The following is a 15,417-nucleotide window of genomic DNA, read 5'->3' as shown; positions in this document are numbered from 1 at the left end:
CCATCTTGAGGCCAACAACGCGACACACCCAAGCAGCTCCAACCGACGCCATTATTGCGACGCCGAAAAAATGGAACAAGATGGAAAAATACCATGTTGTGCATAGTGACAGGGGGTTCTTAATATCACTCCTCTAATCCCACGCTTCTCTCTTAATTTGTGTGAAGTGTCTAACTAATCTTTCCGTAAGTGAATTTCATCCATCATTGCTTCTTAACCTGCTACATACAGGTAAGCCTTTATTTATTATGCTCGTTAGGCATACAGAGCGCATTATACTGTATACCTAAGCAAAAATTGGTGTTAGTCTTGAAATTGCTATACCCAATCATCATAAAAGTACACCATACCTATTGTACATAGGTACGCTATAAAATATCGTTTCTTGCGCCTTCCGCCATCTTGTTATGCACGCTCAACGCACGCCAACGTCCACGCCGCATCTTGTGCACCGTGTGTTTATATAATACCTATTACTTCGAAATTGAATGTTTAGCACGGATTGAAATTGCTGATAACCTTTCGTGCACAAATTAATAAAGTGCCGACACTTGCGTTTCCCCTAATTTGGCTTGGCGTGGGTAAACATTTGCTTAGGTCCATACCTGCCTTATTCATTGGTGGCGCTATTTTTCTTTAAAAATGTCAACTTCTACGGATAAATCTGATGCTTCCAATTCTAATAATTCGCAACTCAAGGACTTGATTACCATTAGAGGTACTAAAAAAGGAGCTTTAACTAAATTTAAAACCTACGTCACCCCTCTTCATACCATCCCTGTGGACACGCTTTCAAGTTTACAAATAAAGGAATTAAAAATTAGATTGTCAAAAATAGAACATTTATTTGGTGAGTTTGATGAGATACAAACAAAAATAGAACTCTTGACTGACAATGCGACTCATCACCAGGAAAGAGACTTATTTGAGGCTCAGTACTATCACACTCTTGCTGTGGCTCAGGATATTCTTGAATCACATACTAAGTTGTGTGATGACAAAATCAGTGACTGCAGCCAACCATCAGCTCCTACTGTTGCTTGTGGTAAATTAAACAACATTAAACTGCCAACTATAGCTTTGCCTAAATTTGATGGGAATTACATAAAATGGCTTGAGTTTAAAGATACTTTTGATTCCCTAATTAATTCAAATGATTCCATTTCAAGTATTAATAAATTTCATTATCTGAGAGCGTGTTTGGAGGGAAATGCTGCTGTTGTTATTAAATCTCTTGAGTTCACATCAAATAATTATCAAGTAGCTTGGGATCTCCTTTGTCAACGTTTCGATAACAAAAAGATCTTAATTAATAATCACTTAAAGGCAATTTTTAATATTGAATCTCTTACTCGTGAATCACACAAGTCACTTAGATTTATAATAGATCACATGTCTAAAAACCTAAGAGCCCTTGATAGTTTGGGATTGCCAACTAATCAATGGGATGTATTAATTATTTACATCATGTCAACAAAGATTGATCCCATTACATTAAGAAAATGGGAAGAATCGAGAAACAATGCTTGCAGTGACTTGCCTACTTTATCAGACTTTATTCAATTCTTGCGCAATCAGGCAGACATTCTTGAAACCATGTTTGTTAATAAGAGTGATAAACCATCAACATTTCATAAAGATAAAAAATCTGAGAATGACAAAAGAGACTCATTTCAGTTTAAAGAAAAAAATTTGCTCACTTCTAATAAATCTAGTACTTCAGCGACATGTGCATTCTGTAACAAAGCTCATAGATTGATAGAATGTAGTGATTTCAACACTTTATCTCCTGAGGGCAGGTTAAGTGAAGCCTTAAAACTTAAACTTTGCTTAAACTGCCTTCGTAAAGGCCATACTGTCAATGATTGTAGGTTGACAGGTACTTGTAGAATTTGTAAACAAAAACATAATACACTCATACACACAAATTCTTCACCTGTGACTTTATCTGCACAGTCATCCAATCAGGTTCTATTAGGCACTGTTATACTGAATGTTACTAATCCCAAAACAAAAACTTCCTACCGCGCTAGAGCGATTCTTGATGCTGGCAGCCAATCTTCATTCTTAACTCTTAATTTAAAACATAAATTAGGTCTAACCTGTCAGAATGTCAGTGCAAACATAACTGGAATAAATAATGAACCATTATGCATATCTGAAATTTGCAAATTAACAATAAATTCATTAGTCAGTCCATTCAATGCTAGTCTTTCATGTTTAGTGATGCCTCAAATTACTGGTCACTTACCTAATGCATTAGTGGATCCTTCACTACTTAATTTACCTAAAAATATTTGTTTGGCAGATCCTAAATTTTATCAGCCATCTGAAGTTGACATGCTTTTGGGTGCAGAGATTTTCTTTGACATCATATCTCCTAATCAAATCAAGTTAGGACCTGGCTTGCCTGTCCTTCAGGATTCCAAGCTTGGATGGTTTATTGCAGGTCCACTCAATTATAACTTGAACCTTAATATTTCACATAACTCTAATAAGAAAATACATTGTAACTTCACGAAGGAAATAAGTGATAAATTGTCTCAGTTTTGGAACCTTGAAGAAGTACAACTTTCTAAACCGCCTATGTCTGCTAATGATGAATACTGTGAACAACACTTCCTCAACACCACTAAACGTTTAGAAAATGGAAGATTTTCAGTCATGATACCATTTTCTGAAAACCCTGAAGCCGCTTTAGGCAATTCATTTAATATAGCAAAACGGCAGTTCCTAAACTTAGAAAAAAGATTAAATAAAAATCCCAACCTTAAGGAACAATATATTAACTTCATTGAAGAGTACAAAGATCTTGGTCACTTAACAAAAATTAAAACTCCTCATTTTGGCTACTTTATGCCACACCACCCGGTCATTAGGGACTCTAGTGAAACTACCCGCCTCCGAGTGGTCTTTAATGCTTCTATGAAAACAAGTTCAAATCGATCCTTAAATGACATCCAGCTTGTAGGGCCTGTTGTACAAGATGATCTCTTCAACATTTTAATTCGCTTTCGTCAACATCAATATGTACTTAGTGGTGACATCACTAAACATTATAGACAAATTAACATTGATGAATCACAAAGACATCTACAACTCATCTTATGGCGCAATGATGAAGATTCTTCAGAGGATCTGAAGAGTCCGAGGCCACTCGACACACTACAACTTAACACAGTGACATATGGGACAGCTTCAGCTCCTTTCTTAAGTACTAGATGTTTAATTCAATTGGCTAATGAGTGCCCCGATCAAATGGTCTCAGAAGTAATTAAAAAGGATTTTTATGTTGATGACCTCCTTACTGGGGCATCTAACGAACTTGATTTAAAACATATTTATGAAAATGTTACTAAAACATTAGCTTCTGCATGTTTTCCTATACGCAAATTTCGCACTAATTGTCCTCAAATCTTCTCAGAACAAACTGAAACTCAATCATTAGATTTTAGTAAAGAATCCAGTGTCCTGGGTGTTCTGTGGGCACCCAACACTGATACCCTTAGATTTTCTATCAACTTAGACTTTGAAAAAACGACAATAACAAAACGACTCATGCTATCAAACACTTGCAAAATTTTTGACCCACTAGGCCTTCTGAGCGCTTGCACTATTACTTTAAAAATTTTACTTCAAGACATATGGCAATTAAAGCTTGAATGGGATGACCCGGTTCCTTCCAACATAATAAAAAAATGGGAATCTCTAACAAGACAACTAAACTCTTTACTTTCTTTGTCAATTCCTAGGTTTGCACTGTGCTCTTTACCAGTTTCAACTGAGATACACTGCTTCGTAGATGCTTCTCAAAGCGCGTACGCTGCATGTGTATACCTCCGTTCCACTGATGCTAATAATGTCATAACTATTCATTTATTGTCTTCCAAAACTAGGGTCGCGCCTCTCAAATCTGTCACCATCCCACGGCTTGAACTCTGTGCAGCTCTATTGGGCTCACGTTTAGTTTCAAAAATTTGTAATGCGCTTCGTTGTAAAATAAAAACAAAAATTTATTGGTCTGATTCAACAATCACCTTAGGTTGGATTAGAACACAACCTAAACTTTTGAAAGCCTTTGTCTGTAACCGTATCAATGAAATACATGATTTAACAGAACGCGACTCATGGAGATATGTCCCTACAGACCTCAACCCAGCTGACATGGCGTCAAGGGGTGTCGAACCAACTGTTCTTGTAAATTCATCATTCTGGTGGCATGGTCCCACATTTCTCTTAAAACATAATTCTGAATGGCCACAATTTCCTAACACGATTGTGAATTTGCCAGAGCTTAAAGTTCATCTTGTTCAAGATGAGAATGATTCATCTATTGATTTGATAAAATTTGAAAATTATTCAAATGCTTCAAAATTAAAAAGGATTTTTGCATATGTGTTTCGTTTCATAAATAACTGTATTAAAATAAAACAAAAACTTTATGGTCCTTTAGAAGAACACGAACTTAAAACATCTCTTAATTATCTTATTAAAACATCACAAAGCCAATCCTTTCCATCTGAAATAAAACTATTGAGTCAAGGTAAATCTTTAAATCCAAAATCTCATATTTTACAATTGACTCCATTCATTGATCCCACAGGTGTACTGAGAGTTGGTGGTAGACTAGAAAACACATCTCTCAATTATGACAAAAGACATCCAGCGTTACTGGATAGCAAGCATCATTTTACAAAAATTTTAATGTCAGACGAACACCAAAGACTCTTTCATGCTGGTCCGCAACAACTTCTTAGTTCATTTAGAGAACAATTTTGGCCCATTGGTGGGAGAATTTTATCTAGGAGCACTGTTCGTAAGTGCATTATATGTACCAGACTTAAAGGTAAAACAATGGAACCATTACTTGGGAACTTGCCTGCATGTAGGGTTTCTCGATTCTATCCATTTCAAACATGCGGTGCTGACTTCGCTGGTCCTTTTCTAATTTCTAGTAAAAAGGGCCGTGGTAATAAAATTTCAAAGTGTTATCTTTGTTTGTTTATTTGCTTTTCGACTAAGGCTGTTCATCTTGAAGTAGTGAGCGAACTCAGCACGCAGGCCTTTATATTACGTCTTAAACGCTTCATAGCAAGGAGAAGCAAACCACATGTAATACATTGTGACAATGGAAAAAATTTTGTAGGCGCCAATAATGAATTGGGCCGGGTATTAAGGACAAGTCTCCGATCCATTAAAGAGTACACTGCCAATGAAGGCATAAAATTTTCACATATAGCTCCATACTCCCCAACACTAGGCGGACTATGGGAATCAAACGTTAAATCTTCTAAGTATCTTCTTAAACGCATAGTAGGGAATTCCACTTTTACTTTCGAAGAGTTAAGCACACTTTTCACACAAATAGAGTCCATCCTCAACTCCAGACCTCTTATCCCATTATCCTCTGATCCCTCTGACCTTTCCCCTTTAACACCGGGGCATTTTCTCGTGGGGCGTCCACTGACTTCACTACCAGAGCCACCCTGCGAGAACATCAAGGGCGGACATCACAACCGCTACAAACTAATAGAGACATGTCGCCAACAGTTTTGGAATCGTTGGTCAAAGGAATATTTGGCAGAAATGCAACAAAGGAACAAGAATAAAATTCGTAACAGGGAATTAAAAGTCGGAGACATGGTGGTTTTCAAAGAGCCACTTCCACCCCTCAAGTGGAGGATGGGAAGGGTGTGTCGCTTATATCCCGGCACAGACAAAGTATGTCGTGTAGCAGACTTCATAACTCAACGTGGCATCGAGCGCAGAGCCCTCAATAGGGTCTGTCTGCTTCCAACAGATGGATGGGACTGCTTAAAGGAAGCCTCCAGCTCCTTTAAGGGGGGGCAGGATGCTAAGGCCCCATCACTATAAACGGGGCGGGGGGCGCGCGCGGGGAAACACCGGCTGAGACGCGCGCGCCATATTCCCCTCCAACGAGTCGGTAAAAAGGATTCAGTACGCGCGCGTGAGTGCTTGATTAAAAATCAATTTTTCTATTTGGATGCGCGAAAGCGTGACCTTCTATTTGGATGCGCGAAAGCGTGACCATCTACATACCTTTTAAATTTCATCAAAATCAGACCAGCGGTTCGAAAGTTATATATATATATATATATATATATATATATATATATATATATATATATATATATATATATATATATATATATATGTATATATATATATATATATATATATATATATATGCCGGGACGGGCCGCTAGTATATATATATATATATATATATTGAACTGCATTAAAGTAATATATGTATATTATATTGACGAACTCCGTGGCCCAATGGTCATCACGCCTTAATGTTGTATTGAACTGCTGATATAATTTTATCTCGATGTCACAGTTACTTCCATACTAAAAGTGTTCAGGATCACGGACTGAACATGTAGACAAAATATTGCCAATGTATAAAAAGCCACCCTGTATAATATATAATTTTTGTGTTACAGTTAGAAAAACAAAAGGAGATGGAGCGACGCAACACGGGCCAGGGCGTGGCCGAGCTCAAGCGGTGGCAGGCCGAACAGGAGATGAAGCAAATACAGGTAACTCTGCAGCCTTTGCGTCAGGGGCTGTGGCGCCAGTTGTTCGCCGCGAGCTTACACCTCGCGAACGCAATGTTTTGTTTTTTTTTTTTTTAATGAAATTGTGAATATTTCAAAAGCGACTAAACCGATTTTGTTGTCACACGAACTTAAAAATTCTATTGGCAGATCGTACATAGGTACCTGATTTGTAGACGTCGCTCGCTTCAATTACAATGGCAATATGTACGATGTTATTTATGTACCTATGGAATAAGGTAGATGATTAATTTTTATTTTGATGACTATTCAAAGGAAGGGAAGGAATATATGAAATTTGGTACACGGGTAGAATATAACTTGGAATATCCGGGACGCGGCTAGTAATATATATATAATAAATATATATGTATATTTATCGATGTATGTATTATATACACGTATATTTTTTTATTACTGTTTTATTTTAAATTGAGTTTTTTTTTCTTTTTACAATCAGTCACAATCAGTCATACGTCGTTGAGTTTGATGAATTGTTGTTTTGACGATGGCTATTCGAAGGCCCCTATATCATTAGAAACACCAGTGAAAAACATTACTGTGATAATGACAATGCTTTCAAAGATATGACAAAAATATAATCACACATTTTTGGACTCGTCCAAATGCACCATACAAAATGATACTCTAACGTGACGTCACGATTAATATCTTATTAAAGCTATGTTTGTTCGACAGCTAACTTAATTATTACGTTTATAATAATAATATTAAACACTTGTCGTATTTTTCGTAAATTTTTCTCTGAATCATAACTTTGTTCTTCACTTCCCTTTATGCTGATTACGTTTGGCCACAAGCCCGCGTAAACAGTAAAATTCCCTAAGATCGTGCTTGGGAGACTTAGAAACAAGATAAATATATAATAATATAATTTATTTCGGATAATTTAAAAATCCATATTTTGTTAGTACATCTTAACCTATATTAGTAAAAATGGTTTACTGGTTTAATTACTTTTTCCTAAATATATATATATATATATTTAAAGGACTTTCCAACCAACTTGAAATCTTCATATAACGATCCAGCTGCGATGTCAGTCTATGAATTGTCACAATGATATATATATATCTAGACATATATCTATTTGATGATATATATAGACATATATCTATTTTATCTAAAGCATACATATTTTTTACAATTGTCTGACTTCGTTGTTGAATTATTTTGTTGTGTATTATCTGTATGAAATGAGATAAAAGATTTTAATTTATATTTGATAGGAAGAACGTAAACGTGAGAAGTTAGAGAACAACATGGCTCGACAGAGGATACTGGAGCAGATAGCTCAGGACCGCGCGGAAAGGCGAGCAAGGGATTTTGTACCCACTGTGCAACAGACAGGTGACAAACTACCTACGCTACAATTGTACATTCTAATAAATAAATGTAGACTTTTAAATATATTGATTTATTTGAGTGTCGAAGACAATTTTACATAATTTGTTGAAAAGGCTCTATGTTTCTAATTTAAATTATGACATTCAGTACAGTCGTCCATTTAAATATACTTTTGACCTACTCTCCTTTACCTGCACCTTCAATATTCTTCACCTGCGCTTTGGAAGTCGCCAGTGGACTTAGTTTAAGTAATTTTTTTTGACGACAATAAGTGTTGTATTCATCATAAATTTTTAATTAAGCCAAAAATAAAATTAGGCTATCAGTACATATTACTATATGTGCATAGTCAAAATATAAAAATCTAAATCTAATGAAATGTATAAAAAAAACATCTATAATAATTGGTTGCCATACTTAGAGTGCGCCACCTGACACTACGCTTCATAGTAAAGCTAGGCTCAGCGCAGCGGTTCACACAAAGTCCATTTTCATTGATAAATTCTGGCAATTCTTTTTTATTTATTTATTTTTTACCTACGCCGGGGTCATTGCACGCGAGAGCGAGAGAACACGATAAACTATGAATTTGAATAATTGTAGTTTCAAACTACGTCCATAAATTCATTGATATTTTGGGATAAACGCAAACCTCAATAACTTTGGTGATAAACGATAAAATTAAATTTTGATTATTCACAAGTGTCTTTAATATTAAGCCTTTAATTTTTTTTAGTATAATTAAAAATGTTTGGCGTATATCATCTCAATAATTTTGAATTGGAACTGTCGTTAACCCCAGCCCCCGTGGCGCCGGTGACCCCCGCGACGGTGGCCGCGGCCGGCGGCGCTGCGACGTCGGGAGACAACGCCCGCGCGCGGATCCAGTTCAAGCTGCCCGACGGCAGCAGCCACACTGCGCAGTTCCCCGCTGACAGCAAGCTGAGCGACGTCACCCGATATATAGCTGACAATTTGCAGGTAACTCGCTATACTGTTGATAGGGCTTACCCTATCCACACACACACATACACCGTCGTTCACGAGTTGACTAACGATACCTTGCGTCAACTCGTGAACGTCAGTACTACATATTTTGATTCTGATTGTATACATGGTTACTGGTATCTAACGCATAACCTTCCAAAGGCGCATAAGGTACATAGAGATTAACATCTTTTGTTCTACGACTTTTGTCTAAATGTAATAATACAACAATTATCCTTTTTTAGTTTTAATGTCGTTTCTATAAAACGTTAACTCTACGTTCGAATCCGCTACATAACGCTACTGTACTCGTCTCGCGTTGCTCGGCTATTACATTGAGACCATATTAAGATTGTAGAATCACAAATTAGATTGTATTTTTTTATATGAAAAACAAAAAACTACGAATCACGAAAAGTTGCATGTTTTGATGCACCCAAGTAGTCTTTAGGAGGTTTTGCGTTTGATACCAGTGACCAGTCAGTATATATTTACATGTGTTGAGTAGAAGTACGCTGTGGACAGCGTTTGAATAATGATTTATTTTGTAGTAATTAAGTGGGATTTATGATAATATAAATAATGTCACCAATACTTGAAAAGTCCTCTGCGAGCCCATGCAGTAAACATTGGAGTGTTCCCACTCTTATTGGATTGCTTGTGATTGTGTGGAATAAAACAGCGACGTTGGTATTTGTAAGCAAAACTAATTATCATTTAAAATATAAAAATAAACATTACATAACTTTGAATTCATCCTCACATAGAAATCAAATTGTCAACAAAGCAAAATATTTGAATCTGGAACGCACATTTTCACTTATTCCTTTTTAGATTCTAGGCGGCCAGGGTTGTTTATAAGGGTGGCCCCTTTTTATCGTATAAACTATTTTGTCTTATTGTTCTTTGGCATAACGATTTTGGCATACAGTGTTTTGGCATAAATAGGTCTAAGGCATAATTGATTTTTGGCATACGGGTAAATGTGTCAATATTAACTTTTAGGTTAGTTATGGTTCAAATTGTTATGCGTAAACCATTGTGCGTAAGATTGAATGTTATGCTTAAAAACATTATGGCATTGTACAGTATGGTGTGTTGCACTATGGCTTAAATGTTTATCTCTGTCTGTAATATGACTCAGTATGAAAACATATAAACCTATTTTAATCAATACATTAAAATGCTGTTAACTAATATGTATATACAAGGTGTTTGGTCAATGGTATATAAAGCCGTGACAAGGCCATACCCCGAGGGTCATATAAGTTATATGGTGATGAAAAAAAAATTATATCTTGTAATATTTTTTTCCATAGAAAAATATTAAAAAAAAATCAATATTTATTTTTCTTCAGTGACATCCATAATTCTAGAAAAGGACAGCAATACCTACATGGTGTATTGCCGTCCTACTTGACACTACCCGCAAAGCGTCCGTTAAAACTCCTTTTAAGTTCTAGACTTCTAGTACAAATCAAACTTGTGCCTCAAAATGTTTCGAAAACATACCAAATTTTCAATTGAATCTGTCGCCTTTGATGACGCCCCCGATATCGGCGGACGACGCGACCTTGACACTACACACTTTTTAGAGCCTATTCATCATTCCTAAAACCGCTTTTCGAGATTACTCTAAAATGCAGCGCTGTGTGCATTAATAGGCAATATTTCATTCCATCCGTCTCTTTCTATCCTATTTCTAGGCGCACACGTTATTTTAAAGATCAGATTCGCAGAAGAGATATTCCCTAAATTATACCTAATTGTTTACTTTGTAATAATTTTAAAAGTTGAATTACTTTAATTGTCAATATAAGATAAAATTTCTTATTATTGCTTTTACTTACGTTTCCAATAGAGACAGTTCCGTAAAAGCGATCTCGCATGTATTTCAAAATTAAAAAGTTAATATTGTCCTTTCAGAGGCTCAAAGATCTTAGGCATAAAAGCTATTTTTTGAATTTTCATTATTATAATTTTGCACCAATCCTGGTACAGAGGTCAATGAACAATAAGTTGTACAGATGAATGAAATCAGCTGTTCCAGGGTTGGCACTGCACTAGTTTTCTTAATTAACTCCCTATTGTGACGTTTTTCCCATATTTATATACCATTGACCAAACACCTTGTATAATATCAATAATATATAATATCAATAATAATGTTAGAATAATTATTAGCATATTTTGTAGTGATTAAGTGGGATTAATGAAATATCAAATTTTTTTTACGACCTCGGTGGCGCAGTGGTATATAGTTCTTGCCACTGAACCGAGAGGTCCCGGGTTCGATCCCCGCGGTCGGGTCATGATGGAAAATGATCTTTTTCTGATTGGCCCGGGTCTTGGATGTTTATCTATATATGTATTTGTTATAAAATATAGTATCGTTGAGTCAGTATCCCATAACACAAGTCTCGAACTTAATTTGGGGCCAGCTCAATCTGTGTGATTTGTCCGTATATATATATTTATTTATTTATCAACGATATCAGATGTCGGAGTCGCAAATATCGCTGTGGACGGCGTTCCCGCGACAGGAGCTGCAGACGGCGAGCGCGTCGCTGCGCGCGCTGCAGCTGGCGCCGTCCGCGGCGCTGCTCGTGCGCGCGCGCCGGCCCGCGCCCGCGCCGCCGCTCGCCGGCCTCGTCGGTCAGTGCTTGACTAAGTTTTCATGGATTTTGCTAAAAGTTAAAAAAATATAAATTTTTTTTTTTTGGTATTTTTTCGAGATAATGTGATCGAGATATGATGTGATTTTTCGAGTTTCTTTTTATAGTTTTTCGAGGTGATATGAATTTATTTTTTTTGATGGACTTTGCAAAAAAAAATTTTTTTTTTCTTCGTTTTTTATGATAGTTTCTCGAGATGTGATTTTATGTAGGTTTCTGTGGATAAGGTGCGGGTTAGCATTTCACTTCTCAATATCGAATTTATTCGAAGTGAGACGCAGTGCCCCAATCACATTGCGGTGTGGTTGACGTTGCGTCACAATGGCGCACTGTGATTGGTTCGCTACGTCTCACGTCGAATCGATTCGATGGTGGTGACTGAATCATGCGTCAACTCGTGAACGATGTCAAAATAATATGATAAAATTCGCTTAAAAATAGATCAGATTTGGCTTAAGTTACCACTACTTAATTTGTGCTAAGCTAAACCATCGGTTAACGTGAACGGCAATTATATGCACATTAAATATACCTACTATATATACACAACATCTACTGGACGGATTGTTATGAAATTTGGTACACGGGTAGAATGATAACTCTGAATAACATATAGGGTACTTTTTATCTCGAAATTCTCAAAGGAGCGAAGCCACGGGACGCAGCTAGAAATATATTAACTGTAGTTTGAAATAAGAATTTTTATTTTGAATTAGATTAAACACTTAAAGGATTATTTTCTGTTTCAGCTTTCGTCACTCAATTCTTCACATCATTCATCCTAGAGCCGACACAGCAGTTTTACACGTGGCTTTGCTCGCGCCTGTTCCCCCCCGCCATCGGCGGCGCCCCCGGCGGCGCCCCCGGCGACGCCCCCCGGCCCCCTCCGGAGGGCCCCCGCGGCTCTCCCCCTCCCGGACTCCGGAAACGCGGCAACATCCATAGACTACCAGGAGAGAGGCCCGGTGAAGACGATAACAACACGTGGAACGGTAATTCTACTCAACAAATGTAAAAATCTGTATTTAACTAGTATTTCAGATAGTATAGTCTGTTTTTCAGGCGGCGGAAAAACGGTCAATGACCCCGGTCTATTTCTCTTTGTAATTGGAGTTTCAATTCGAATTTGAAAAAAGAACATGGGAAAGAATTGCAATATGTTTGGTCGGTTTATAAATGGAAGGTCGTTGACCTGTTTCTCGGCATATTTTGACACGGAGTATAATAAGATTGGAAGTGGCATCAGGTTTTCCCCATAGACTAAATTTAGTGGTTAAATTATTATGAACAATATCATAAATTATATCTGTATTGGATTATGATTGTTATTCTTAAAACAAATAAGGCTCTAATTGTTATCATAGTAAAATAAATTCATATACAAAATTTTCCTCTGTAAACATCTATATAAAAAATATGGTGACTATCACTATACCTATAAATGACTGAGATCTTGTCAAAGGAATATTATATCAATAGTGTTAGTTATAAGATTCATATTGGAATGCAGCATTCGATAATATTCAGCTTCAAAAAGATATGTATTGGCAATTGCAATGATTCAATGGCGTTGCCGAACTATCGATAGTTTTAATCGACAAGGCTATACAACCGGTAGGCCTATCTATCTACCTAACTAAATATATCTTACTATTGGTAAATTACTAATAATATCGATGTCATCGAACCGTGACGACGATCGATACAATCGTATTGCTCTGCACTATTACATCAACTATCGATTCGAGTTTTGCTCAATCGATAGTGATGTAAGTAATATTGCAGGGAAATTCTATCGTTACTATTGTTTTTTTCTCAAATTATCGACAGTCTATCGAAACGCTATCGATAGTTGACTATAGTGTGGCAACCCTAGTTGAGTCACAGAATTATGTATAACAGAAGTGATTATATTATATATTCTTATATTTCCTCTTACTTTCAATAAAAGCTGTTTTCTGGTCTTATGGTATGTTTATCATCTATTGAGTTATAAATGAAATTAAGTTTTAATATATGACATATGTTATTTTGTTCAACTAAATTGTTGAAAGTTATGTTGTTTAGCGAATAAAAATCATTTATTTTAACTTTAAATTCGATAATGACGAGTGTGAATCGTCGAAAAACAAAATTTGACGTTTTTACGCGCGACACGCGCACTCGCCTATCGGTGTATGTGAAAAAAAATGGGAAAATATAAACTAAATTGTATATTATTATTTGATGTTATAAAAACATTTTCTCAACACACTTGCTAGAAATATTAAGGCACACGAGACGGTTGGGAGATTTTGTCGACTTTTAAAAGTTTCGCATAATACACGCGTGCATAAATCATTACATACAAGGCTTTATTACCGCGCTCCGCTTCGCGCCGCGCTAAAAACCTATGTAATATTTGCACGCTTGTATCATAATACTGTTGTTTCAATGCCAAAACTGATAATTGTGTTCTTCTCTCTTTCACGAAAGTACTTTCTTCCTATGATTAATTTAGGTGCTAAAATGTGGAAAAAAGTATATATTATTTATTTAGCATGGAAGGTAAAAAACTTAACGGTATAAAATTTGCGCTGAAAAGAAGCGCTTAGAATTGACACATTTTTGTTTCTTGAACATAATTCATGTCAGTTCATTCAGTCATGGTTAAATAAATAAATTATTCATTCATTCATTCATTTCTGTTTTAGTATTCGCTTATTAAACATTGCAAGGCTTCCTTTGCACTTCTATAGATCACTGTAATAAATTCTTAAACGTATTTTGATGTATATGCCATACTATTTGCACTGTAATAGCGAAACTTAAAGAATTGTAAATTTAATAAATTAAATAGGGGTCCATTTTGTCTTTTATTTCATCCTGCGGTTTCTATAATCCTATCATCAACATATCGATTCGGTATACGTTGCTGGTTTTTCATTCGGTAAATAAAAGCACTCATACTAACAACGCAATGTTCACGCATTCGCGTCAGTATGTGTCCGAGTTCGGTGACAGTATGGAACAATTTAATTTGAATTTAATGGATTTGTTGCATTAGTTCGACTATTCGATAACAGATGGCGTTGTTGATTTTCGCGTCGCAATACAAAACACGTAAGATATTTCGCTACAAGAATAACATTTTTTAATTAATTATCATTTTTAATGATGGATAAAGGCTTCCTATCCAAAATCAAAAAATCAAATCATTTATTCAGAAATTAGGCCTTCACAGGCACTTTTTCACGTCATATTCTAAATTAAATGATGTTTACCAAAGCTACAAACTACTAGCATTTCAGAACGACCACTGCTGAGAAGAAATGCCGAAAGAAACTCATTCAAACAGTGTTGGTCCCTATTACGCCAGAATCCTTAAAAAATCCTTAAAAAATATTTAATGAATTCAATGCTTTGTAAAATTTAACACAACAAAAGAGTGGTGCCATCTATCGCCGTAAAAACGGAAACTGGAAGCGGATGCAATAATTTGCTGAGTACCGATGACTCAGTGACCCAACCCGAGTCATCATTAGAAAGTTGATGGTTTTTGCCCAAGTAAGTCTACTTCCTTATTCAGTTTCATGTTCGAAATTCTATTTTAATGAAAAGTTATACTGAGTAATGTTTGTTAGCTCATCACGCTCTATCTACTCAACCAATCTTCTTGAATTTTCGCACACATACAGTTTGAAGTGCGGAGAGGGACATAGGGTACCTTTTTATTCCGGAAAAATATCTATCCGCGTGGGAAATTAACGCGGGCTAAAGCTAGGTAGTAATTGGCTTGAAAACTCTTAAGAGCCATGCCCCAT

General features: G+C 36.2%; 2 protein-coding genes across 2 annotated transcripts; both read left to right on the top strand.

Moving 5' to 3' along the window:
• The first annotated feature begins 16 nt into the window (after positions 1-16).
• Positions 17-6,016, top strand: LOC128682758 (uncharacterized). Its single transcript, XM_053767579.1, has one exon. The coding sequence runs from the start codon at positions 643-645 to the stop codon at positions 5,872-5,874; it is 5,232 nt and encodes a 1,743-aa protein (XP_053623554.1). The 5' UTR covers positions 17-642; the 3' UTR covers positions 5,875-6,016.
• Positions 6,017-6,435: 419 nt separating this feature from the next.
• On the top strand, positions 6,436-14,460 carry LOC128682757 (UBX domain-containing protein 4-like). Its single transcript, XM_053767578.1, has 5 exons — positions 6,436-6,566; positions 7,835-7,955; positions 8,755-8,933; positions 11,438-11,594; positions 12,364-14,460. Exons 1-5 carry the CDS (start codon positions 6,489-6,491, stop codon positions 12,627-12,629), a joined length of 801 nt encoding a protein of 266 aa, XP_053623553.1. The 5' UTR covers positions 6,436-6,488; the 3' UTR covers positions 12,630-14,460.
• The last annotated feature ends 957 nt before the right edge of the window (positions 14,461-15,417 follow it).

This window comes from Plodia interpunctella, unplaced genomic scaffold, assembly GCF_027563975.2.
Source record: "Plodia interpunctella isolate USDA-ARS_2022_Savannah unplaced genomic scaffold, ilPloInte3.2 Pint_42, whole genome shotgun sequence".
In the NCBI taxonomy this organism is placed as follows: domain Eukaryota; kingdom Metazoa; phylum Arthropoda; class Insecta; order Lepidoptera; family Pyralidae; genus Plodia; species Plodia interpunctella.
The sequence above is the reverse complement of the archived record's forward strand: the minus strand, read 5'-3'. Positions and strand labels throughout refer to the sequence as shown.

Excerpts from the sequence above, each read along its gene's own strand:
- LOC128682758 (XM_053767579.1), top strand. The coding sequence starts at position 643 with ATGTCAACTTCTACGGATAAATCTGATGCTTCCAATTCTAATAATTCG.
- LOC128682757 (XM_053767578.1), top strand. The coding sequence starts at position 6,489 with ATGGAGCGACGCAACACGGGCCAGGGCGTGGCCGAGCTCAAGCGGTGG. Across the intron at positions 6,567-7,834 it reads AGGAGATGAAGCAAATACAG|GAAGAACGTAAACGTGAGAA; the intron begins GTAACTCTGCAG and ends TATATTTGATAG. Across the intron at positions 7,956-8,754 it reads ACCCACTGTGCAACAGACAG|CCCCCGTGGCGCCGGTGACC; the intron begins GTGACAAACTAC and ends CGTTAACCCCAG.